Below are 27,263 nucleotides of genomic sequence, written 5' to 3'. Positions count from 1 at the left end.
ACTTCTCTGTAAACTGTAGAAATGGTTTTGTGGGAAAATCCCAGTTGATCCGTAGTTCAGAAAATACTCAGACCAATCCATCTGGCACCAATAATAACTTAAAGAAGCTGCTTAAATCACCTTTCTTCTCCATTCTGATGCTCGGTTTGAACTTCATCAGGTCGCCTTCATTTTGTCCACATGCCAAAACGCACTGTGATTTGCCCATTCGATATTTGCTTTAATGAGGAGTTGTACCTAATGAAATGTTCTGTGATTATAGCCAGGCATGAAGGCGTTCCCTGGTTTGAGCAGATCTTGTGAATTCTCTGCACAGCCTCACAGAGGCTTCACTTTCCTCAGCAGGAAATAAAAACTTCCTCTGAATGAATGAGATCCATTGAAGTGTTTGCGTTTCCACTTTAGCTGAGATCGCACTAATCATCGTGAGTCAAACTCTCTGGTTGTTTCCCTCCAACCATCAGGGAACTCCTTGTTTGTTTATGAGTCTCTCCCTCAGACTCTGTATACTTTACACTGGTGGCCAGTGCAGCAGCCACACAGGCTCTTTAGTGCCTACATGTAAATGCTGACCAAAGCAGAGAAAGTTAACGACTGTTTGTCACAGGGGAATCACCTTCAACGGTAAAACACAAAGCAGGATTAAAGAATTGTCGCAGCACATCTTACCTTTTTCTGACCTCTTTAACTTTACAGTTTATCTATAAAGTTACCATCATGTCACATCTCATCCATCTTCCCTCCTTTCACAGGAAGGGGAATTTTGTCTCCACAGCCGGAGGAAAACCCTCACTGGTGGAACGCCAACATGGTGTAAGAAAGCATGCCGCTCCTTCTCTGTACATTTAATGCTTTTGTGCATTTTCCCTCTCATTTTTTTCAGGGATAATTCCTTCACTTCTGTCAGAATTAAAATCTTTATGTTAATGAGTTTGTTTGTTTTTTAACATTTTGGTTGCTTCATATGAATATTTTCAGTTTGTGATCTTCTCTGTGATAAATATATACTTTTACTTTGAAGTACAAGCTCTAATTTGAAAGAAATGGAGTCAGTGTTGCCATGGCTGAGGTGATACTTGAGACAGTGAACTACTTCTCATGGGTTAATGCAAATTTAGCATACTAAAGAAGATTATTGCCTAGAACTATGCTGTTTAAATTTGATACTAAGTTACAAATAGCATTAATTATTGGAAAGCTTTCCATTTTTTGTCTTTTATATACAGTTACAGTGGTGGATGAGTGATGGGGTCAGCATATATTCAGCATAGATAGCCAAAAATAATGAAATATGTAGAATGTTAAGCCCAATCCTATCACACTGTAGGAATGAATCATAGAAATAAAGCAAAGCATCTTCAGTAGTGTGTCAAAAAATGAACATATGGAGCTGGAATTTAGCATAGCCAACACCCTTTTAAGCTTAAATGGTTTATTTGCAAGTTTCCTTGCATTTCTTGATAATTTCATTTAGAATATATACAATATAAGATACACAGTGATGTTGTTTTTGTCATTATTGCCTGGCTGTCTGCACACACTTGTGCTTGTTGTGTTCTGTCTACTGTCACACAGCCAACGGGGCTTTTTAATCTGTCAGCATCATCAAATCTAAATGTCTAAACGAGTCTGGCTGCGATTCCAGGTTGCCTGTGTTCTCCTAACAGTGTTTGTCTCTCTCCCGCGCCCCCCACAGGTTCATCCCGTACTGCTCCAGCGACGTGTGGAGCGGAGCCACCCCGAAGACAGATCAAAGTAAGACCCAGTGCGTGATCGCTCAGTGTGTGAGCTTGTGGCTCTGGTTAAGAGAAGGATTTATAAAGAAAGATTTATCAGTGGAGTCAAAGGGCTTCGTGTGTGGAGCCTCTTTTAGCTCTCAGATCTATAAATTTTTTAGCTTCCTCTTCTGGTTTATTGAAAACCTCATTATATTTTATTAGATGCGTTTCAGGCACTTGGAAAAACATCTTTGATTTACAGCGTTACAAACCAACCCACATTCACTCATCTGTTAAAACTGCAGAAATCAATAAAAGGAGGCGAAAAACAGCATTTGGAGAAATATTCACCCCTCCTGCAACTCTTTCCTCTCTTTTGTGTTTCGTCACACGTGTACGAGCTTCATACACACGAATAAAAACAAGTCCCTGCTGACTTTGGCTTCACACAGAACAGGCCTCAGTCTCCCATGTGGAAGTCCTCTGGGTAACTCGCTGTGCCCTCAACTTAACCCGTAGACCAGGGTTGTCACAGATTTTCACTTCACTTACTACGATAAGAAATCTATGACATTATCACGACATTTATAAATATTTTTAAGTAATTAATATAAGCTTTATTGACCCTGTTGAGTTGGGCTGCAATTATTTCTTTGCTCTCAGTGTTCGACAACAGACAATACTGACAAAATCAGCACACATAGCATTTATATGTGCAGCAGTGCAAAGTGTGGACATGTTGGAATAAACAGGGGATGAATTTGTTACTATCTATAAATATATGTATACATGTACAAAGGAATACAAAAAAAACAATTACACAGTTATTTATGCTGTCGATCTTTTTTACAAAATATTGAGATTTCTTCTTTTTTTTTTTTAAATCATAGGATATCGTTGCTATGCAGTTCTCATGACAACCTATGATGACAAACAAAGACACAATCCATAATCATTAGTGACTTATCAATCATAAAGTTGCCACTTTATCCTTTTTGTCTCTAACAGTGAGTGCTTTCTAGCTATCATTCATATGCATTCATACTCTGATGGATTCATCGGAGAGCAAGTCGGGTTTAGTATCTTGCCCAAGGATATTTGGCATGCAACCTGGGGGAGCCAGGGATCGAACCACCAGCCGATCAGCAGCTGACCTGCTCTACCTCCCGAGCTACAGCCACCCCTTATCGTTTTTTCACTTACCCGGTGAGGTGGGGAGACGAGCCCCCGAGCGGGCTCTCGCTTCTGGTGTCAAGCGTCCGGCAAGCGTTCATAGCAACGTTGCTTTTTGATCCTTCGATGTCGGCTCTTCCTATCATTGTGAAGAAGAATTCTAACAGGGACCATAAATTATAAAATTAGCATCATGATGTATTCATTGGGACTTCATACTAGTGCTTTATTTATTTATTTATTTATTTATTTATTTATTTATTTATTTATTTATTTTATAAGAAACAAACTCTTTTTCCAGACAAAAATAAGCCCCCTGCTGGCCATTAGAAACAATGTAGGTTTAAGCCGCTTCACTTTTCACATCAGGAGGCTTTATCCATTTTTAATATACAGTCTATGGTCCTATCCCTTTACCTTTTTTCTCTTTATACTGTCTCTCCTGATCTGATATGAAGGCCAAGGTCTCCTATCTCAGTCTACACTCTCTACATCCTGAGTACAGCCTACTGCATCAACAGTCTTAAAACAGTAGATCCTTTGTGTTGTGTGAGGTCATTCAGTTCAATTCCTTTTATTTATATACCACCAAATCACAGCAAGTCACCTCAAGGCACTTTATACTGTAAGCTCAAGACTACTCAGCTGCCTGTCTCCATGACTAAGTATAAATCCAGGCTTCAGTGTGCCATGTGGCCTCATGTTTATAAATAACTATATTCATTTATATTCTATTCATATTTTATTTCTATTTATTCTCAGGTGATTATGCGTTCATGGGCTCTCTGATCATTAAGGAGGTGGTGAATGAGCTGCTGACAAAAGGGCTAGAAAACGCCAAGGTTCTGCTCCTGGCAGGCAGCAGGTTAGTTCAGCTTCATGTGCCTCCGTGCTCTTCACCAAAGGCGGCTGCTCACTGTTAACTCACTGTTTGTGTCTCCAGTGCCGGTGGGACAGGTGTCCTGCTGAATGTGGACCAGGTTGCAGAGCAGCTGGAGACCCAGGGATATACAGGGGTGCAGGTCAGGGGCTTGGCTGATTCTGGATGGTTCCTGGATAACAAACAGTACAAATTCACAGACTGCCTGGATACAATCAGCTGTGCTCCCACTGAAGCCATAAAGAGAGGCATCAGGTAAGATGACGACGATGCTCAAGGAGTGATATAGTGACTTTTTTTCCCACCAGAGTGTCTAAACGTTTTTTTTATTTAGCCAATACTATCCCTGTGTAGTAGCATGAAGCAGTGAATGAATGAAGGATTGAAGCTACAACCAAGAACTGTGGGAGGGACGGCCAGATAGATTTGGAAAATGTGCGATGGTTTATGTTTGTGCAGGTACTGGGGAGGACTGGTGCCAGAGAGCTGCAGGCAGGCTCACGTGGGAGAGGAGTGGAACTGTTTCTTTGGATATAAAGTCTACCCCACATTAAAAAGTGAGTCACCACACACCCCGAGCTTCTCAGCTAGACAGAAGATGATGCGTAATTTAAAGTCTGACCCACGGAACGTCCTCTCTACCCTGCAGGCCCGGTGTTCGTGGCGCAGTGGCTCTTCGACGAGGCCCAGCTGACGGTCGATAACATCCACCTGACCGGACAGCCCATCCACGAGGGCCAGTGGAGGTACATCCAGAAATTGGGGCAGGAGCTGAGGCTTACGCTTCGTGACGTAACGTAAGGAAGAAAAACGCTCATACACGCTCACAGATATGATAAGACTTCAGTTTTTCTGACACTCTGCTCTTTCTGATTGACAGGGCGATGTTTGCACCGGCATGCCTGTCTCATGAGCTCATCACGAGAGCGTAAGTAAAAATCAAACCATAGATAGATAAATAGTGTAAATTTATACATAAATTGCACAGTGAGAAAATGAACCAGATCTGTGAATTGTAGTATTTCTGATTTTAAGAATAGTGGATTTGTGTGATCTCTGTAATCAGTTTTATGGATTATCCTTATGGCCCTTTTTTTGCAATATGAAGACTGATGACAGCGAACATTTATAAGTATTGCCCCAAACCTCTGCACTGTAAAGCAAATACAGTGAAATCTGAACAATAGAGAACGTGGAGTGATTTCACTCAAAATTGAAATACTTCTTGAAATGTTGTTACGTATATGATTTATATGGGACTTCCAGCTTTTTTTTTTTATCATCTATCATCACACCAAGAAACTTTTGTTTAAGAACTTTTTAATTTTCCACATCATCTATATGAATCTGCACTTGTCAGTTTCTTTGGGAATTCCCAAAAAGAATGATTTTAGTTTGTCAAACTAAAAAGGTCCCTGTGCTGCACCTCACTGTCCCAGAGTTTCCCAGACTAACAAACTGAGGTACTTTTGTTGTCTGTTTCCCTGGACATAAGGCAGGGATCCATACCCGTCCCCTCCAACTTGTGTCTCCATGAATTTTACTAAATGAACTTGAGAAATCAAACTATGAAATACTCATGAATCATCAGTTTCTTATACTTGAGCGCACTTTTCCTGTGGACTGTTCTTCATCTTAGTAACCTTTGCTCCATCACTTTTGGTCTTCCCATCACTGCAGGGACTGGACGGACATCCGAGTGAAAGGAATCTCCCTCCCCAGAGCCCTCCACTGCTGGGACCGCAGCCTCCATCACAACCTCCACATCAACAGCAGCCACAGCCACGTGACCCCTCCCGTGAGAGGTTGCCTTCTACAGCTGATCGACAGCTGCCCGTGGCCGCACTGCAACCCCTCCTGCCCGACCATTCGGGACCAGCTGACAGGACAAGAGATGAGCGTCATCCAGTTCCTGAAGCACATGGGCTTTGACGTGCAGAAGATGGCTCAGCAGCAGGGAATGGAGCCCAAGAAGCTACTGGGCATGCTCAATAACGGGAACTGAGACACTTTTTCAGAAGAGTGGATGAAAACTGAGATATCCACCAACAAAATAAACACACAAAAGTGCCTCATGAGTTTTGACAATATCGTTCAGCTGAATACAATCAAACCAGTGTTTGAGCTCTTAAACTACAGTATATGAGATCACATCAGATCAACATAACCTCCATAAATATGCAGTTTTATGTACTGTATCATTTATATGTGCAGGTCCGTCTCCGGAGTTTTGATGGGAAAGACTGGAAACACTTCCCAGTTTGTTGTTTTGGATTTTTCCAGCATGCTCTTTGTGGGACTTGGTGCTCACCTCTAAAATATCCAGTTCAGAAACCCATCTACGGTGCTGCTGTTTCAACCCTTCACCAAATATGCTGCTTTTTTTTTCTCTTTATGGAAAAGATAATTTAATGGGTAATATTTACTGATCTAAAGATGAAATATTACTTTGTTCTTCAGGCCACGGTTAAAGGATTTATTTATTTTTCTACTGAAGAGATCTTTTTATATTTCCTTATGGTCAAACACAGTTAACCACCTACATACCACCAACTACATATTTGGCTTTTTACCTGCATGTTTGTTTAAAAAAAAAAAAAGAAGAAAGAAAGAAAAGTGTATGCTTGTAGAGTGCATTATGTCCATACTGTTCTTCAGGCTGTAAGCCTTATATTTTGTTGTATGGTAGTAGTGCCCACTCCTTTAAAAACGCACTAATAAAGACAAATACACGCTGAAATATGACAAAAAGATAATTTACTTACAAAACAGAACAGTGGCAGTTATCACTCAAGAAAAAAAATAATAACATCATTTACAACATAAACACACTCACACCAACAAGTAATAAATCCAGCTACAGCATACATACTAACACACGGTAAAATATCTTTCCAGTAATAATAAACTTTTGTTCACATTTGCTATAAAAGTGCTTCTAAAAAAGGAAGGGCTAAAGATTTCTTGTTATGCTGCCCATTTTATTATTACAGAAAGATTTACCTGTTTCATCTGCTTGTTGAGCTCCTCAGACTGTTCTCTTCTTTCCCTCTCATATCCCACCACTGTGACGCTGCCTTTTCTTAAACTCTTTATCAGTCTGTGCATCTTTAAAGTAAACCAGCAACATCACAAGTAACATTCATGTAGATAAATAAACAGTCCCTTTTCCTTCTAACTACACACACTTCAACAATCTGCGTTTGGCAAAATGAAACATCTACTGCTGCATAGTGATTTTGAGTTCCTGGTTAGTATTCCAGTTTTATCCACACAGGTTTAAAATTTCTGTGCTTGGTGGACTGAGGTTTGTCTTCTGGAGAATCAGCTGCCTCAACATGTAGAGTCCTAAAAAAAGAAAGGAAATAAGATGGAAGGTAAGAAAAAGGTTGGATGTGCAGTCTGGTGTTGTAGCATTAGAAATGTTGGTGGTTATAAAGGTGACCGACTTGGCTTTTAAGACGTTTTCCAGCATCTTGTTTCTGCTTGTGGACAGACTGCAGCCGATTGATCAAGAACTTTTTATCTTCTCCCTCCTGAAGACACGCAGGAAAAAAGAAAAAGTACAAATACATTTCAGTGTATAACATCCTAGCACTGTGGTAAACTTGGACCGAAAAAACCCACCAAGATCTGTATTTGAACACTAGGTGGTGCCTTACATTTTGTATCTGATCCTGGAGTAAACTGATGATCTTCCTTTGACCGTCCACCACCTGACTATGGAAGTATATCACTATCCTGATCAACAGAAAATCACAAAACAATCAAGTGTTTAAAAAGATAACACTGCTATCAGTGATATAGATCGTGTGTGTGTGTGTGTGTGTGTGTGTGTGTGTGTGTGTGTGTGTGTGTGTGTGTGTGTGTGTGTGTGTGTGTGCTCACAGAAAGATGCCTGCTCCCACAAACAGAAAAAATGGGTTTTCCACAAAATATGTGTGAGCCTTGGACAGCACGGACAGGCTGGGATTATCTTTTTCCAGTATTTCCATCCAGTGTTTTCCCGCCTTAAACATTGTGTCAAGCGTACGAAACGGACCACATGATGTAGACGGTGTGATGCTGAAGACACAGAAACAACAGATGTGTGAATGCCTCGAGTATTTGTGCAGGCCGGAGAACAAAAGACGAATCAAGTTCTGTTTCTTATTGTTGGAAAAAGTTTTTTGAAACTAACCCAGCCATGAATTTATAACCCTTCACTAAGGCTGAGCTCACATGTGTGTTTGTATCTATTATTCATCTCTTAGGGATACAGTCACATTACAGGGACCTGCCTCCCTCTTAGTGTCAAAAACACGATCTCCTCAAGGCGACCACTTAAATGCCAAGGTTTCCATTGAGGTTTCCAGCTGTTGGACTGAGAACATTATCAGTTCTGGGTTACTCTCAGAGCTGAGAACCAATCTGTTCTTCAAAATCAAACCCATTCGCTCTTTGAAGAACAGTTTGACACAAAAAAGCTACTGTTTGCTTAATAAAGTGCTTCGCAGATTGTGCTGTGCTGCAGGTTGGTTTTTTTAGGATTATTCTGCATTTGTGATTTCACTGGAATAGATAAGTGACCTGGTTTCATTCATGCAGCATTAATGTTGATGTGAACATGCCAGAGTTGCAGATGTAGTAGCTAGAGAAAAGGAGGGGGTTAAATCCTCTTTGAGCTGCCTGTTTGCGAGTACCTCCACATGGTATATGTGACACACACGGAGGCGCCGAGGAGGGAGGGGATGCAAAGGAGAGTGATGAAGATGGTGGTCATCTGGCTGGCTCTGTATGGCTTCCTGGGGGCCTGACAGTTCAACATCACACTGCTCTGTGGAATAAAGAAATAACACAAGAGCTGGGGTCAGAGGTCAATGCCTTCATAAGAAGTGTCAGAGGTTCAGGAGAAAGGTTGACAGTGAAGATGTGTCCCACTGAACTCAGTGTCTACAGGCAAATTAAAGGTAAGACAGCAGAGACGACATACAATATTTTAAGGCTACATTGCTGCTTAATTAATCGAACAATGAGTCTACAGACATGTGAACACACGATTTAACCATTTTGTATAATAACTGGTGTGTGCAGATCTGTCCTGGATAGCTGCCTGCACACGGGTCTCTGCTTTGCCTTATCCCACCTTCTACAGCTGCCCAGAGCCTGACTGGAGGAGGGCCCAAGCCAGCACCCCAATCAGGCTCCAGGCAGCTGGTTTATAACGAAAGTCAAAACGAAAGTCAAGCTTAAGCTGTGCTTTCAAGTGAACAACGTGCCTTTGGCCTCATTCCAGTTTGCATCCAGATTTTAAGGTTTCCTGGTATTATGTCCTGTGCTACAGGATATTTATGTTATTTCTTGTAATGTTGAGGTCTGTAACGTGCTTGTTTTGTTCCTCTGCATGACACACCTGCAAAACAACAGGAGTTTTGGCGAGACAGTAATAATTCACTTCCCCGAACGCCACACTGCAAGTATTTTGAGACACTGGCAGGATGCTGCTTTTTCACCTTTGATGGTTAAGAGTCAGGCTTAACTATTACCCTTCTGTTATAAGTTCCTTTTTGTTTTGTTTGGTTCTTTGTCACACCACCACCCTGTACCTCTAATTAGCTCTCACTAACTCTTTTGCAACAACAAACAAAAAACAGTTCCACCTTGAGCAAGTTTTTTCTGATTTTCTTTTTGAATTTCAGTGTCTCTTTTGTGCATTTACCATCTTTATGTAGAAGACCAGAAATAGTTTGAGAATCTGCACCACAGGCAGGACTGGACTGAAGAGAACTCCCAACCTGAAGAAACACAAACATAATTCTCATCCATCAGAATGAAGAGCTTGTCGCAGCAGGGCCACTTCACTGTGTGCATATCTAAAGAGAATTGTACCAGGCTAATGTCTGTCCATAGATGAGATCCAGAACGTTCCTGGCGATATCAAACACTGGTTTCCTCTTCCTTTTCAGCACCTTTTCAGAAAACAACCTGCCAAAGGCCAGAGGAGACATGAGATGAGTTAATGTAATAAAAGAACTTGACTAAAAGTACATAAAGAGATAAAAGTTTAATTACATTTAATGACAGAAAAAAAAGACAAACCAAGAAAGAACTTGTTGAAGTGACCCACCTCCAAAGTAACTCGCCAAACAGCGTGTCCAGTAGAGTGAAGATGAAGTCCATGAGCAGGAAGCGATAAAGCTCCTGACCCACAAAATCCTCCCAGCACTGAGATAACAGACATAGTCAAAACAAACTTGTGATTAGAAACCCTTTATTCACACAGTTGTCTACTCTGGTAGCTTCAAAGTGTAATTTCTTGTTTATGTTACCGTCAGGCCAATGCTTTTGTATTCAGGAGCCACCCGACCCAGCCAGTGGAAGCAGAGAACTCCAAGCATGCTCATCTTCAACATCAAATTCCTAGAAAACACAGAGAGAGACTGTTAACAACCAAATCCATCAGTTCTGTACTCTAACCTCTGACATTACTCAACCACATAATGCTCTGCTCGTACCGGCCAATGGCGACATATGCAAAAACAGAAGGTGACTCGTAGGTCTCCATCCAGCCGACGAGGTTGAACAGGGCAGGTAACAGCAGGTTAATAACAGAAACCACCGTAGGCAGAGACAACAATTTGGCCTCTTTCATCAAAGGGTTCACGTCAAGATTACGATGGTTTTGCTGCAGGTCCTAAGCAGGAAGAAACAAGGTGTGGATAAGCTGTTCAGTTACATTACTGGAAAGTATTGGTTTGATTGAGCAATATTTTTAGTCGATACATATCATGACTGAACCTGACTATAATCATAGATGTATATAAATTTGAAATGAATGAAATTGTAAGAAAAGTGGGAAATATAAGATGTATAAATAGATTAAATTCATTTTAGAAGCAGCAGGAGATATTTAGATATTACTGTGATGCTGAAAACGTGCACCTAGTCACTAATCTGTGTGATATACAGGAAGTACATCCCGTGTTAACAAGCTCCCTGTTTAAAGAGACATATGGAACAAAGACTTTATGACACACTGGGGAGGACAATCCATCCAGCCTCACCTTGTGGATAAACTTAGAGAAGTAGTAAACGCCAGCCATACAGCCAGTGGTGCTTGCTATGCAGATTGTCCATGCCACTCCATGAACCATCAGCCTACAGAGCGTTTTGCAGAAAGTGCTCTTGGTATGCTTTTGAGTCAGCTCTGCCAGCAGCTCCTGGTGAGGGGGCAGGAGAATGATGGTGTGAGGGAGAGATACAGACCACAATGAATGTTTCAGGTCAGCACATTCCTGCCAGTCAGCGTCTACAATGTGAACGAGCATCGTGTTTGTTTGCATGCTTACCTTGAGCTGTGTGCCGATATTTTCAGACATGATTTGAACAGACTTTTTCTTGATGACTTTAAAATCCCAGCAGCTGAAGGTCTTCATAGTCAAGATACTATTAGATTTGTTGATTCTGAAGCTCCGACCAAATGTTTTCGACATGCTGTTGGGAAATGACGTGTAAACAACAAAAAAGCAAGACTGATGTGGATACAGTTGTATGAGGTCTGTTTTTATCTGTACCTGTATACAAGGATGATGCATGTGATGAAAAATGCCATTCCAATGGTGAAAAAGTATGCGAGAGGCATGTTGTAAGAGAACTGCTGTGAGTCACTTGTCAATGTGGAGGCATTTTGTCCTCCCCCTTCATCCCTGGAGCGCCTAGGCAGTGTGTAGTTAGCGTAGTATCCATAGTACATAACGGTATGTGAGAAAGAGCCCTGAGACAAACACAAGAACAGAAACTTCTTTAGCTGTACTTTACAAGCAAGTACAGGCAAATATAAATAAACAAACACAGTGAAAGGTTAACAAATTGCATTGCTCCAACTTGGGAACAGGAACTGCCTGGAAAAATAATTTTTCGTCTTTGTTCTTATTATTACTACACTTCCTGTAAATAAGGGAACATATCAAATTCTTAAATGCTATTTGTTATGCTCATTTCCAAATCAAGCAGCTAAAATTATGTTTGATTGTATTGTTTCTTTGTATAGTTCAGTGCAAAATTATCCTTATTTATCTTATACTAGGCCTTGGTGCAACTCCTCAGTTGATCGATCCATCTATCCATCCATCCACTTCCGCTTATTCTTTTCAGGGTCATGGGGGGGTGCTGGAGCCTATCCCAGTCTTAGGGCGAGAGGCAGGTTACACCCTGGACAGGTCGCCAGTCTGTCGCAGGGCTAACTCATAGACAGAGACAACCATTTGCGCTCACATTCACACCTATGGGCAATTTAGTGTTTCCAATTAACCTATCCCCACTAACTGCATGTCTTTGGACTGTGAGAGGAAGCCGGGGAGAACCCACGCAAAAACAGGGAGAACATGCAGCAGACAACTTACTGCTCCAGTGAGGAGCTCCAGTCCAGAGAATGATGTCGTATTCCGGTATGGAGGATGCACAGCCTGAGGCAGCACCAGGAACGCACCCGTAACCAGGAACAGGAAGACATTAAAAAAGACTAGGGTCTTGAGAAAGAGAAAGTACGAGAGGACTCCAGTCCCGAAACGCCCGCTCACTCTCTTGAGCAGCGTTTGCCACGGCTGGAGAGAGTGCAGGAAGGACAACCAGCTGTACCAGCTCTTTCTTGCAGCCTGGAAGGAGACAGTTTAAAAAAAGTCAGGTGGAAAAAATAAATAAATCACTGTAGCAACACAAGACAAACTGGACGTGTGTTTGTGGTTTTCTGAGACGCTGTGACTCATATAGAAAGTCATAAACGCTTGGGCAACAGAGCAATCACACTGGTAGGAACACCTACAGGAAATAACCACCCCAGCTGCAACATGAAAGTCAAATGTTCCATTTTCATGTGACACATTTACAATAGCATGTCACACCCTTAGAGCACCTTGAATAAATCTTTAATATTAAATAATGTTTTATAGGATCTTAAAAGGATGAATTGTGAAGTTTTGATGGAGACAGATCTTGCAGTTGTTACATATAAAACCATGAAGACAGGTCGAACGCTTCCCCCCCGCGCTGCAGACATTTAAAGCAGAGTTAATAACCTGTCCCTTACTACCACATAATGAATAAGCACTCTTACACATTGTAGATATCATGCTACATTTACTACATAGCTAAAGTTTGAAAGGCTTGTGTCGCGACTCAAATGCTTCTTTGGTTCAGGTAGGGTTTACATTTTGTCAGTAACTTGGAATTTCTGTAGAAAACGTTTTGCAAAGTAACAAGCTGCACATTACACAATATCACACCTATACCCCACACTCCTCTACACCTCAGGACCTTGGGCACATTTATCCACAGTGCATTTTATGAGTTTCATTTGTGTTTCCATGTTATCACACCTCAGTAACCCTGACAAGAATAACCCAGCTTAAACTTAAAAAATAAAAAATAAAAAACAGAGGAAGGAATGCAGAGGAGACAGATATGCTCATATATGATTTTATGCTTTGAAATGTGGTTAGAGCAGAACTTAATTTTTTAATCTTGCACTAGCCAAGTACTGACAATTTACACAATCAATCACATATGGGAGATAAACATGACATGTGTTTGCTGACCAGCCCCTGAGCCTTGTGGGGTTCTTTCTTGCCAAGTATGTGGATTGCTCGTGTATTTGAGTTTCAAATTCTTAGTAAATATATTTAAGCTTAAGTTTTTCTTTAGGCATTTCCCATTGATTTCTTTATTGTTCTGGTATATTGTGAGTCTTAGTTGTGGTATTTTTGAGTCTTTGGTTTCTGTGTTTAGTTTAGAAATATTCTGCTGTTGGGTTTTAGTTTTGTGTTACTTTGTGTTGTGGTTCAGGCTGATTATTATCAGTAGCCCTGGTCTATTCAGAGTGTTTTTGTTGTGACTTCCTTTGTCTTAGTTCCATGTTCATGCTTCAGTCCTTTGTCTAAGTGTTAGTATTCATGTCTGTGTTAGTTTCATGTTTAGTTTTCAGTTTTATTTTGAATTTTATTCTGTGCTTCCTCTCTGCCATCCAATGACAAGTGAACTTTGTTCTTATTTTGGACTTGCTAACAGTAATGTTCATATGAGTGAAGGAACAGTACCTTATAAACACAAACACAGAAATCCAAGTACATGACAAAGAGGTTATACTCCAGAAACTGATTATTGATAAGACGCAGCAGGAGAACAGGATGCAACTGAAAACAATGATGGGAGCACAATGTGCAAACTGTGCACTTTGGGTTGTCATCTCTACAATTCTCAGCAGTTTGTAGGACAAACTTATCCCTCACAGCAAGATATTATTTGTCACATAAATACTGATTGTATTTGTTTTATACAAGTATTGACACTTTTTCCCTCTCAAAATAAAAAAAAAGAAAAAAAAAAGACAAACGAGTTAAAGTGAGTTTTGAACTCCGTGTGGGCAAGCATTTTTTTAATCTTTTTTCCCCTCACTATTAAAAATGCAAACATAGAAACACAACTATAACAGTTTCTAGTTTCCTTGTATCTGTTAAGGAATTTAAAAATCACAGAAATACAAAGGATAACTTACAATGATGATGTAGTATTTAAGTTGACTGCAACAGGAAAGCTTCTTGTTGGAAAGTATCCGTTTCTCCTTCTGCATTACTAAATTCCTGTATACAAAAAACAACAAAGGATCATTTTCAGTGACATGATGTGAAAGAGTATTTACAGACCAGTAAATATAAACTTTGTAAATACTCTAATGATATCAAAGATTGTAGATCATTACATTTATTTGCAGTGTTTAAAATCCAGTATACAGTGAGAATAAGATGTGCAGCTAATGTCAGAAAGAGTAGAACTAAGCAGGCAGTCAGTTTATGTGGCTGCAAACATAAATAAAACACAAAAGAAGCGATGACTACGAGCAACATGCCTGATTTCTTTCTTCTCAGCGACACTCAGAGGCATTCCTCGAAGCATCCTCACCCGGTCGCTCACAGGCAGGTTCTGCAGGTTGTTCACCAGACGTTCCCTCTTACTCACTATAATAAACACAAGCGACATCATTTATATTACATCATTCTAATGCAGTATAATTTAATCAGAGTAAACAGTGCACATCACTCGTCTGACAGCCTCCACCTTCTGCATCTGTAGTGTCCCCCTCCATGCCGTAGCTTCGTATGGACGGTCTAGAGGAGGGAGAGAAGTCCCGGATGGATGGTCTGGTCTGCCGGCGTCTCCTAAGCTTCAAGGTCTTGTTGCAGTACTGAGAGATGATGGCTCCCCTGTTGCGGCCTGCAGAAATGGGATCAACAACAATTATTTCCTCGAAGGAGTTTCATGAAACCAGAGAGCTCTTCCAACTTCTTGTTTCACCCAAACAAGAAGTTGGGTGAAAGAAGAAGTACATTAAGAAGCACCGTTTGATGCAGATAAACTGCTAAAGCTTTAAATCATGCAGACATCTTGTAAACTTTGTGGCAAGCTAACAGAAGCCACCTCGTCTCTTTCTAGCAGCTACTTCCCCGCAGCCTGTGTGGTAACTCTAAAGGGAGACAAAGCATTTACTGCACTACATTTATTTTATAGCTGTAGCTACTCTTTATATAAAATATAAATATAAATAATTTATGTTACATTCTTAGAGATTAAGCTAGCAGGTTTACAAAAAAAAAAATACTTTTTTGGGTGGCTTGGCGTGTATTAAAAGTCTGGTATATAGTCTAAGTCTATATAATCTCCCAGTTGTGTTTCACATGCTTAAAATATTGCACCATGTTGCAAAGAGATAAAGCAATCTTCATTGCCACCCTGTTTCTCCTGAACTGCCACAGACAGGAAGGTGATAAACGAAATGCTTCCTGCTGAAACACATCAACACCATGTTACATCAAGCAGTAACACCATGTTAACACCTGCTACACCAGTACCTCATTTTACTGGTCAGCACTGCCCTGTCCACTACAGTGGTATACTGAGCATTTATTTAGCAAGTTACTTTAGAATATGATAGAATATACCATACTGAATTCATTAAGTTACTTTCTAGGGCCACCTAATTATTTTACACTCAGCAAAACATTAAATAACATTTATTTATTTTAAGTTGTTTTTTTAAATCAGTTTATTTTTTAAGCTATTCCAACAAACAAACACACAAACAACCAAACACCCAAAACAAACAGATAAGCAAAAGAACAAAACAAACAAACAAACAAACAAAACAAAACAAACTTTTGGGAAAGATAAAGACGATCTTATCCATTTTTTTTTTTACAATTTAAATATTTTTTAATAAAAAAAAAAAAAAGGGATAAGAAAGCTCTTAGAACAAGACCAACTTTCAGACAGTATTTTGTGTTTTAGGTCTGTATATTTCTCAGAAACTACTGCGAACATGCTTCTAGAACACTTTGCATTAAGGATTTTGACTGGATTTCAACATAAACCAAACTGTGGTAACAATTCTCATTTCTCATTCTGTGGTAACTGTTTGAGAAGTCTGATATTTTTCAATAATGTAAAAACAAAAGGAAAACAGCATATAGACTGTGTGAGACTGTTTATGATTTAAGTTAGTTGTAAGAACATTTTTTAAAAGAAACGTGAAAATGTTCTGACTTAGAGCTCTGCAGCTGTTACATAGTTTTAAATCTGACTAAGCCAACACACTATTAGTGATTAGTGCTGGATGGATTGCACTGCATGCCCGACATGATTCAAGTGAACAGTCACCACACTGAATCAGCATGTGTCAGAAATCCTAGAGTGTCAAAATTATATTAAAACACATGTTGGACACACACAAAGTAATCCAGATGAGTGTGCTCATAAGGTTTTAAAACAAACTGATTTATTTATTTCTATGTATAATACTCTCCTCATGATTAATAGTTGCTTGTTGCAGGACTCACCAATGGTGCGACTGGGCATGGAGGACAGGATTTTCAAGGTGTCCGAGGACCAGCCTTCACCTTGGATGGGGTCCATTTCTCTTTCACCACCATCACATTCCAAATCACTTGCCCCCTGCCTCCTTCTATGCTCATGTTCAGGGCCACTCAATGGCATATTGTCTGAGGATAGAAAAACAAATAGACAGAAAATGATGCCTTTGCAATTCAACGCAGCATTGAAAGGTATTACAAGTGGTAAAGACATTTTAGGCATGAAGAAAGAGAATATATATTTTTTATATAAATGAAAAATAAGAGTTCATCACATGCAAACAGTCTTTCTTTTTACCTCGACTCTCCTCATCCAAATCACTCTGCAGCTGCTGCAGCTCCAAGGCACTGGATGCTGCTCCATTGTCACTGTGTTCTGCAATTAGCTGCTGAAATGAATCGTGAACACCTTCCTCATCTGCCGGGCTCCTGACAGAGAGACGCACAGGCTTGAGGACCGATAAAAAAAGGAAATAGGGTGGTACAGACTAGGCTAGATTCAAAGGCTTCAAAGTGCTCTGAGGGCCAGTGACCACTGAGTAACCTACAGATAAAACACTTTCTGACTTGGTCATCAGTGGCCCCGGTGGGAGTGGGAGGCTGCAAGCCTCTTCCTGCACAATCTATATCACATTTGGGCAAAACAAACAAACAAACAAACAAACAAAAAAGCGCAATACACAGTCCAGTGTAAAAGTCTCAAGTCATCTCTCATTTTTGCTTCCAAGGAGCCAAAGTTTGCTTATTGTTTTTTTTAAGTTGTCTTGCGTAATAGTTCTCCTGAAGGTCTTTCAAAAATGCCAAAAATTACCTACAAAGTGATTCCCAAAGAGCTACAAGCCAGAAACTTTGCATAGAAATTACAGGACAAAAAAAGTGCCAGGAACTTACAAAAAAAACCCCCAAACAAACAAAAAAAGACCTGCCATGGGACATGATTGTTGCATCTGCTTCTTTAACTGTACCATTTACTGTTCAAAGCTTCATCAGAAATGATCTCATTGGAAGGATGTTGAGCTGTTCTTAAGTAAAGGAAACAGGGGATGGTATGCCAGATTACACAGGAACTGAAATGAAAGTCAGCGACACCATGTCTTATGGAGCAATGAATCCAAATTAGACATGTACAGAGGTCAGGAGAGAGGTTCAACAGCGATTATGAAACACACAGAGGAGGATATGTCGGGCACCAGTCTGTGTCTGGGGAAACTTTTCATACGCAAAATGTTTCATAGATGGTAAAAAAGAAATGTCAGACAAATATGACAATTCACACTCACGAATGTGACCATGTTGTTCATATTTTATCCGTTTCCATTTACTCATGCAGCCATGCATTAAATAATAAAAGTTAATGCGTGCATTACGTTGACTGTGTGCCAGACTGACACAAAGTTTAAACATTTTCTAACAAGGTTCTTGGTTTTGGCTTATTGTAAAACCATTTTGACCAAAATGTATTAGTTTTAACATATTTCAGCACCATGTCCTGTCTCTAACTAGTTGCTGTGGGGCTGTGGTTCCTTGCCTTGTATCCCAGTCAGTAGGGCTGCTCGATTATGGCAAAAATGATAATCACGATTATTTTCACTGAAATTGAGATCTCGATTATTTGACGATATTTATTTAACCCTTTAAGACCTACTATAGAACCAAGTCCGCCAGAGCTTATATTATTTTTTTACATGTTGTAGTGCCATTTGTGGGAGCATTTCAAGTTGCTATACAACTGTTATAGCCCATATTTTAATAATATGTATGCATTAAGTCCATAGTAACTACATTAATTGCAAAAAAAGTGCAATAAACTACAAAAAAATTGAAAATCGTTTTTTGTATTTTTTACATATATTTCTACTTGGAGAAATTTAAGAGGTTTATCCCTCAAAGCTTTAAATACAAAAAAGTTGCAAAAAATAGTTTACAACAACAGGAAATTTATTTTGAGTGTCTTCATAGTTTTATTTTGGAGATACACCAATTTTTATATACTGCAGGAAAAACGAAAAAACAATCCTATGATGCAAATTTGCAAAGAAAACAGCAGGTGCATCAAAATAAACTATTTCCAGCAGTGCAATTCGAGTTCTAAGCATCCCAGAAACGACACAGAAAAGTCAAACATGACCAGTATAGGTTTAAGGCCTACAAGTAAAAAACTACAATTTCCGCGAAAATGACATCACTTCCGGTTTCGGCCAGGAAATGGCGGACATGTGATAGTTCGTGCTGAGTCTGTTTCACTGTGGGAAGTGTTACGAACAGCTGATCGGATCGGCAAAGCGTGTTTCTGGAATATTATGTTTTTGTTCCTGCAAGCCTTTTTATGCAATTTTTGCAAAGCTTTATGTGAAAGGAAACCGACAAGCTGATGGCATAAGATGTAAGTACAACTCCTCTGGTTTCATATGCAAAACAAATTATTGCGCTAGCTTACTCGGTTCAGGTTCTACAGGGATTTAAAAAATAGTTACACAAAACGGAGCATGCTGCTCTGACTGGCTTTAAAGGGTTAACAATGACTTTAAAAAAATAATATAAAATAGTGTGCAACACCACTGAAGTTTTTTTTTTTTTAAACTCTCTTTTCAACCAACAGCAGTCACTCTCCAAATAACTTCTGCTTAGCTTTCCGAGCTTCCCTCGGGTCCTCTTAATCAGCATCTCCAACCTTTTTTGCGCCAAGGACCGGTTTATGCCCGACAATATTTTCACGGACCGGTGTTCCAGATCAACTGGCGTTTAGATCAACTGGCGTTGGTCGAACAGATGTGTGGCAGTCTTGCGTTTCAGGAGCTCCTACCGACAAACCAGCAAAAAAACACCAAATGTGTCATCTGTGACACTTGTGAGGTTATCTCAAACACACTCCGTCAGTCTTGATGCTGTTGAACAACAAAATGTTTAAAAATGTGGCGAGTTTACCTGGTGATATCCTCATGCGCGACGCGATCGCGAAAACAGCAAACAAGTAACACCACGCCGTTGTTGTTCACAGGACAGCAAGAGTAAACGATCGGGAGACCCTTGTCGTCGTTACCGTTCCACCCGCACGGTTTATTTCACCGAATTCAGCGTTTTTGCTTCACAACTAAAGCGAGCAGTTTGCTCTGTGCACCAACATGGACTCGAGTCAACCAGCGCCACCTCTGGCCAAGTGCCACAGCCTACAGCCAGATCAACCTGTGACACACATCTGCACCACGTTTGAATTCGTGTCATGCACATTTGTACCTTTCAATTGTGTGTTTGTGCGTCATGCAAATAAACCTTTGAAAAGAATGAAATGATATCATATATTCCTTATTGGCCTACATTTGTACAAAATTCCAAATTATATACACAAAGTCATAGAAATCACCACTCCAATTGGTCATCATGATTTTAATATTCTCTTTTTCCATAACAATGAAATACGCCTTGGACAAATATGACACATCAATATTTCATTAGTGTTGTAACATCACATGTCGCTAGCATAGTCTGTCTGTGTCTTTTCCCTGAAAATGAATATTTCCAGCCAATATAGGCAATTCATCAACATGGCTGGAGTTATATACAGTCTGTATAAGTGTGGTTAATCTAATGAAGATTTGTAAGGAGACGGCAGTTACTGTGAATCCACAGCAGTTACACAGTGATTAGTAATAAACAGCCAGTGAGAGTGAGTGGATATGACTGTTCCCACCACTAACACATGACCATAGCCCACTACTAGATTAACTTGTGACACATCTGCACCTGCTGCTATGATCACAGTGAGTAGAGGCTGAGTGGCTGCACTTACCCCTGGTACATCCAAATCTGCCCACAAACATGTTGAAAGATGCAATGCCAGCAATGTGGATTGTCAACACTGAAAACAATCAGTAAGCAAAGACAACAGGGATCACTTTTTTCTGTTTATTTAGCACCCACAACATTTGTAGTCGCCTTCTGCACAGGGGAAGTCCACACACACTGTGTGGTACCACTTTCCACAGAAGGTGCAATCTGCAAGATTGAATGAGATTGTCAGAGTCATTGTCTGGCTGTTTATTACTAATCACCTGCTGTACATTCACAGTAACTGCCATCTCCTTACAAATGTTTATTAGATTGACCACACTTATGCAGACTGTATATCACAACCAACTCTAACATGTTTGTTTGCAGAGGGAAGACACAGACAGACTACGCTAACGACATGTGATGTTACAACACTGGTGAAATATTAGTGTGTTCACGACATTTTTCGTATGGGCAAAAGTATTGATATCAGGATGGTGATTCTTATGTGTATGTCATTTGGCATTTTGTACAAATGTAGGCTGATATTAAATACATGATATCATTTCATTCATTTCAAAGGTTTGTTTGCATGACGCACAAACACACAATTGAAAGGTACAAATGTGCATGACACGAATTCAAACGTGGTGCAGATGTGTGTCACAGGTTGATCTGGCTGTAGGCTGTGGCACTTGGCCAGAGGTGGCGCTGGTTGACTCGAGTCCATGTTAGTGCACAGAGCAAACTGCTCGCTTTAGTTGTGGAGCAAAAACGCTGAATTCGGTGAAATAAACCGTGCGAGTGGAACGATAACGACGACAAGGGTCTCCCGATCGTTTACTCTTGCTGTCCTGTGAACAACAACGGCGTGGTGTTACTTGTTTGCTGTTTTCGCGATCGCGTCGCGCATGAGGATATCACCAGGTAAACTCGCCACATTTTTAAACATTTTGTTGTTCAACAGCATCAAGACTGACGGAGTGTGTTTGAGATAACCTCACAAGTGTCACAGATGACACATTTGGCGTTTTTTTTGCTGGTTTGTCGGTAGGAGCTCCTGAAACGCAAGACTGCCACACATCTGTTCGACCAACGCCAGTTGATCTAAACGCCAGTTGATCTGGAACACCGGCCTTTAAGGTGTCGCGGATAAATGAGGGAGGGGCTAATAATCGGCTCAGTCATTTTTAATGATCGTTGAAAGCCCAGATCGTAATCGTGATTAAAATTCGATTAATTGAGCAGCCCTACCAGTCAGTCAGGCCCTCTTAGAAAAAAAAAAAAAAGTTGCCTACTCCCGATTTAGATACTGTACGCCTAAGCCAGCTGGAGAGACCATTTGTCTTTTTAGAAGGACAAACAGCAAGTTCGCTTCCCTTTGACTTCTACACAGGAATTAAAAGAAGCAAGCATGCAAACAGTCATGATCTGTTCAACCAAACAGAAACAAGGACAATAAAGTGGAGCTCAGCAGCTGGTCGCATTGTTAAAAAAAAGAAAAGGATAGGAAAAAAAACGACAAAAACTCTGCACCAGAGTACAGTCTGATCTGCCTTCCCATTTAAGCCTTCCCTCCCGCTCTCACGGCCTTCACGCTAAGAAAAAAAAAAATCGACAAAATCAAAATGAAGAGTGTGAAAACAAAACAAGAGTAACATGAAGTGACACAGAGCCCTACAGTGACACTTACTCCAGTCCAGCTTCCATAAGCGGGTGGCTCAGGTCAAAGTTAACATTTCGGGACATTTTCCTTCTCTGCCGACAGTCTCGATGTATCCAGCTGTAATTCTCAGGTTCACACCCGCGCCTGCTCAGACCTGCCTTCTACTTCCACCATGGTGTTTGATCTTCTACCTGGGAGGGGGGGGGGGGGGGATTAGAAGGTGGGGCGTTAGTGTTAGAGATAAAGGGGAAGAAAATGCCAGCGCACTTGCTTGGAATTTGATTGCCCCGGTCTTGTTACTGCTTGCCCTGAAAGATTATTAAAGTTACAGGTGTGCTTAAGTGCAAATGTGTATCAAGTGTCACTGCACTGTCAACATTCCCTGGCCTTTACAAAGAGAATAAAGTGACCTGCATGATGCATCAGGGAGACTTGCTGTGAGGAACTGTGTCACTTTGTCTACAATTCTGAGAGCTCCACTGTGGTGCGGTTTATAATAAGGCCTGTGGCCAGAGTCAGATGGCACTGTGTCACCAGTGACATGAATATTTATGAATGACACATGAACAGAGACAGACTAACACATTGTACGATTTTTCTATCAGATCGTGTCATATAAGAGATTTTGAGGAAGCATGTTCGATGGCTTGTTTGCCATTTAAATGGAACATTGTTCACCTGATTTTCTACTTTTATTTCTGGGCAACTGCTTCATATGGTAATCTAACCTTGGAGCAGCTATAAATTCTGCTCTTTGGACATGATAGCTGACTGTAAAAACAAACTCCACCTACTTCAAAGCTAGGAGGCACAACACATCTGGGAAGATAAAATGCGATATTAAACTAAAAGAATAAAATAAAATAAATTAAAACATTTGGCTTTTGGTAACAGTGACTGACAATTTACAATCTAAATTTGGTCAATAATTAATGATTTTTCCTCGTTCTTATTATAAAGGTAACTTTTCTCTTGACATCATTTTAGAAGATTTTCTGATTAATAATTTGCCAAGAAAGTCCCTGATTAACCCTTCTCTATCCATTATTATAACTGATCTAAATTATATCTAAGCTTTATTAATAACACTTACAGAAAATTAAATGTAGGATAATAAAAAAATAGAAACACCTCTCCACAATGTCTTCATATTTTACATATTTATGGTTGTGGTAAAAAACAAAACAGCAAACCCATACATGTTGGTGTTTGTTTTGTCAGTTTGTCTCTGGCTCACAGCTTTTTATTACATACTTGTCACTTTTGGAGCATAATCTGTCCTTATTCTTTAATTATTTCCCTCAAATGAGGTCCAGTGGTTTGAGGGATGCTTGCAATGCACCTATTACGTCTTTCTTGTTAAAGAAAGATTGGGTGATATAGAAAATTGTGTTTGTGGTTCATCTCTCACAATATCTGTGTTACAATACTTAAAAAGCACTTTGAGTGGTCAGAGAAGAGAAGTGGTCTATTTACTAAATGATTTAAAAGCCATTATAAAAGCTTGAATGTATCTCAATTATTAATGGAGATAAGAAATTACAATATGGATTTTAGAGCCAACTTAAAAAAACAACAACAAAAAAAACAAACCCCAACAGCACAATAAATGGTAAGATTGTTCAGACTCATCTCAACCTTATGGGTTTAATTATCAGATTCTCAAACAACAGACAACTGGTCTGACAACATAACAGAGGCTATCTGTGAAAACAATTTCAACTCCATCAAACATTAGATCCACTTCCTGTTTACATGCTCCCACACTAGAAACATTAGCTCAACAATGCTCATGATAAGCAAATATAAAAAACAGCTGAGCTGGAGCTGGTTTGCTAAGACTATAATGCTCTAGTATGATACATGTGAGTATTTCCTTTGCATGTCTCTGTGGAGATCAGTTAGCAGATAATGCAAAGCTTATCATTCAATAAGCTATCAAAACCCACACACTCATATAAGAGGAAACTTAGGTTCCAATCATTCTCAGAAATCCCCACAAACTAATCTATTGCTCAACCACCAAAGAGATCATTCTCTACCAAGCTCTTACCCTTGTCACATACAACCCAGAAAATCAGTCATGTGCCACACTTTTTAATCCGGTGATATCCGTTCATGTAAATAAATGGCCTTCAATATTGTTTGTTCTTCAGGGAAACTTGATGAGCCAGTATAGTGCTAACAGGGACACACACACACACACACACACACACACACTATAAATGGCTGTCCTGACCCAGATCACTGCAGTAACAACATCAGGAATTACTACACTGGATGCACGCTCTACTTGGTGAGCTTCAGGGGCACCGCCATCCTTTATGGCTGCCACATTGGTTTTTGTCATGAGCTTCATGAGCCGAGTTACGTCACCACAGCCTGTCACCGGTACGGTCCCCCCCTTTTTTAGTATTTTTTTCCTCTGATCATTTTCAACTCTTTCAACAATTCCAGCATATTTAGCCAGAGCAAATCTGCAGTGACACAGCAGATAAATATCAGCCACTGAAATCAGTGCATATCATCTTATTTTCCTAATATGACGTATATAAATATACATCATACGACTTCTTAACTTTTGACACAGATAACCAGAATATATGAAATGAAACTAACATGAAACAAACATGATGCTACTGCAATAATGGGATGCATCTTTAAGTAAAATTCAATATCGATCATTTTTCATTGTTATTAATAACAATGCAAACTTTGGGATGCATCCTTTCTTCAGCTTCTGATGTCAGGCATGGCAGAAAACAGGTGGACGCCACTGGTTTAATGTGATTGCCACTTTGAAACTGTACTGCTGGGCCAGCAACAAACAAAGGGTGCTTAGTTTAATCATTCCACATGAATGATGATCCACAAACACAAAAGACAAGACCTGGATTGCTGGTTCTCTTGGTTTTTGTTCTGTGTGAACATATGCAGCATGGAAAGAGTTGGGAGGAGCTCTGCATATCAGTCCAGTCACCAACTAAATGACTCCATGGCTGAGAAATGCCGAATTACCAATTGTTTAATATTTTTTTTACTGCGCTTGCTCTTTTCAGGCTCTGTTAGGACAATCTACTGCACACATATGGTTTCCCTCCCTTTCAAACATACTTTTCCGATTACCAAATTGTTTCCAGGATCATGTTTCTGCACCCATTTCTTTCCATATGCATTTCACGCGCATTGCTTGTTATGCAACTAATATTTCTATCTCAAATTTTCACTTCTGCAGGGCAAACAAGCAAACAAAGCAGGGTCATACAACACTGCTCAGCTTGAGTCACTCTCTGTATTTTGTCATACTGTTTCTCCTATTTCAATGTCTAAGTGCAACTAATATTAAGGCAGTCCTCTGAGAGTGTACAGTCAGTGCAGGATACCGTGGGAATGGGTCAAACAGAGAGCCAGGCAGGGAGGTCAAAGTTGATCTTAAAGACAGCCAAACAAAATAAGCCAGAGAAAAATGCACACAAGGAGTTTGATGTAGGGTTGCTTGAGTATAGTACAAATGTTTTGGTCAATATGAACAATCATTCATGCAGATTGAAATGCAACTGTAATTGAACTGAATACAAAGGCACAAGTAAAAGCTGAGGAGAGGGAATTTGGGTTTTTTGGAGTAACGAAAGCAAAGCAGGAAGGGCTAAAAGACAAAACTAGGGTCTTTTACAAAGCTCAAAAAGTAGCACGAACATTTGGACAGATCCAACTGGAGGGCCATGAAGAGGAGTTTAACCAAGTCACAATGAAGACACCACACTCCAAAAATCAACACACTGTATGAGATCATAAAATGGTCTGATAGTATACAAAAAGGAATTTCTCCACCCTTCCAGCTTTCAAAAACTGAGTACTGAGAAAAGCCAACAAGAGGCAGCAGCAAAGCCCAAAGCTGCAGTTAACATGGCAGCAAAACAAAGACTTGGATTACAATACCTCAAAGTTTGAGTGAAGCCTCGTGAAAGGGTGGAGAGAAAGAGAGGTAGATTTTCTTGCAGCAACTCTGCTTAACTGTAAAGGACATAAAGGTTGGGCGAATGGGCATATGATGAGCAATAAAAACTGTAAAGATCATACCGTAATAGACAATAATGCAAATGTCCATTCAATTAACAAAGCCAGGCATGCACGCACGTACACACACACACACACACACACACACACACACACAGCAGTCACACTGTTATTCAGGCCCACAATAGTCTCTTTAATTCAGAACAGAGGACTCTAAATGATAGGTTTACTCCTGGCTACATCACAGAAACTGCAAACTACAACACAGATTTAAATGAATGCCAGTAGTGCACCTATTACGTCTTCCTTGTTAAAGAAAGATTGGGAGATATAGAAAAAATATGTTTGTTTATCATCTCTCACAGTATCTATGTCTGAATACTTAAAAAGCACTTTGGGTGGTCAAAGAAGTGCAATGTACTTGGAGGTCTATTTACTTAATTATTAAAAAGCTAGTATAAAAGCTTGATCTTAATTATGAATGGAGATAAGAAATTATGGTGAGGATTTTAGATCCAACTTTTTTTCTTTCTTTTTTTTTTTAAACAGCACAGTAAATGGTAAACTTGCTCCGACTCATCCCAACCTTGTGCGATCAATTATCAGCTTCTCGACAAACAGACAACCGGTCTGACAACATAGCAGCGCTATCTGTGAGAACATTTTAAGCTCCAAACTGCAAACTGAAACACAGATCAACCTTTTAATCTGAACGTATCTGCCAATTTGGGAAAACGGAGACCGTTGAAAAAAAAATCTGCCGTAACACAACACACAACAAAATGCTTATTCAGAGATTCCGACGCTGTAATTACATCCGCAGGCTTTTCTGCTGAACACAGCTTACAGAAACAAAAAGAGCAGAGTCACAGAGCCCTTTAAAAACACCAACTTCTCTCTTTGCCGTCGGTTAGCTTAAACTCTAACAAGAGGCGGTCGACAAGTTGGCAAAGACTGAAGTTGAACTTTAACCAAGTTGAATAGAAATTACAAACAGAAGCAAATGAAAATAAACAGCAGCTAAACTCTCAAAAAAGAGTCACCAAACGTATTCACTCACCTACTCAGAATCGTAACAAACCCGCTTATCTTTAGTAACCGACCGCTGTCAGTCATAACACTCGGCAAACTAAACTAGACGGCGG

At 40.0% G+C, this 27,263-nt stretch overlaps 2 protein-coding genes across 4 annotated transcripts in view; one reads left to right on the top strand and one right to left on the bottom strand.

The window, feature by feature from the left end:
- notum1b (notum, palmitoleoyl-protein carboxylesterase b) overlaps positions 1 to 6,511 on the top strand; it is an 8,955-nt gene extending 2,444 nt beyond the window's left edge. Inside the window, exons 4-11 of the mRNA XM_026170146.2 lie at positions 753 to 813; positions 1,697 to 1,755; positions 3,654 to 3,756; positions 3,835 to 4,026; positions 4,231 to 4,328; positions 4,421 to 4,568; positions 4,652 to 4,699; positions 5,452 to 6,511. Coding sequence (XP_026025931.1) covers positions 753 to 813; positions 1,697 to 1,755; positions 3,654 to 3,756; positions 3,835 to 4,026; positions 4,231 to 4,328; positions 4,421 to 4,568; positions 4,652 to 4,699; positions 5,452 to 5,776 — 1,034 coding nt within the window. The 3' untranslated portion in view covers positions 5,777 to 6,511. The remainder of the gene's footprint in view (positions 1 to 752; positions 814 to 1,696; positions 1,756 to 3,653; positions 3,757 to 3,834; positions 4,027 to 4,230; positions 4,329 to 4,420; positions 4,569 to 4,651; positions 4,700 to 5,451) is intronic.
- Positions 6,512 to 27,263, bottom strand: tmc6b (transmembrane channel-like 6b). 3 transcript variants are annotated; one of them, XM_026170140.2, is made up of 22 exons: positions 27,179 to 27,254; positions 26,041 to 26,115; positions 22,129 to 22,292; positions 16,966 to 17,096; positions 16,635 to 16,796; positions 14,860 to 15,015; positions 14,651 to 14,759; positions 14,300 to 14,384; positions 12,153 to 12,404; positions 11,325 to 11,524; positions 11,100 to 11,244; positions 10,815 to 10,970; positions 10,266 to 10,444; positions 10,080 to 10,170; positions 9,878 to 9,975; positions 9,640 to 9,735; positions 9,470 to 9,545; positions 8,454 to 8,587; positions 7,660 to 7,836; positions 7,434 to 7,512; positions 7,221 to 7,307; positions 6,512 to 7,119 (listed from the first exon to the last, which is right to left on the bottom strand). In XM_026170140.2, exons 3-22 carry the CDS (start codon positions 22,182 to 22,184, stop codon positions 7,105 to 7,107), a joined length of 2,484 nt encoding a protein of 827 aa, XP_026025925.2. In that variant the 5' UTR covers positions 22,185 to 22,292; positions 26,041 to 26,115; positions 27,179 to 27,254; the 3' UTR covers positions 6,512 to 7,104. The 3 variants fall into 3 exon arrangements, with proteins under 3 accessions (XP_026025925.2, XP_026025926.2, XP_026025924.2); XM_026170141.2 differs by lacking the exon at positions 26,041 to 26,115 and having other exon boundaries at positions 27,179 to 27,263; XM_026170139.2 differs by lacking the exons at positions 22,129 to 22,292; positions 26,041 to 26,115; positions 27,179 to 27,254 and adding an exon at positions 17,216 to 17,327 and having other exon boundaries at positions 16,966 to 17,116.

Source organism: Astatotilapia calliptera, chromosome 6 (assembly GCF_964374335.1).
Source record: "Astatotilapia calliptera chromosome 6, fAstCal68.1, whole genome shotgun sequence".
Lineage (NCBI taxonomy): Eukaryota > Metazoa > Chordata > Actinopteri > Cichliformes > Cichlidae > Astatotilapia > Astatotilapia calliptera.
This window is presented reverse-complemented; position numbering and strand designations above follow the sequence as displayed.

Bases quoted from the DNA above. Each gene is read 5' to 3' on its own strand.
- tmc6b (XM_026170141.2), bottom strand. From the start codon at position 22,184: ATGTCCCGAAATGTTAACTTTGACCTGAGCCACCCGCTTATGGAAGCT. The intron at 11,245-11,324 runs GTACAGATAAAA...ATTTCCCAACAG, and splicing joins TGCATCATCCTTGTATACAG to CATGTCGAAAACATTTGGTC. The intron at 9,736-9,877 runs GTGGGTCACTTC...GGCCTTTGGCAG, and splicing joins TTTGGCGAGTTACTTTGGAG to GTTGTTTTCTGAAAAGGTGC.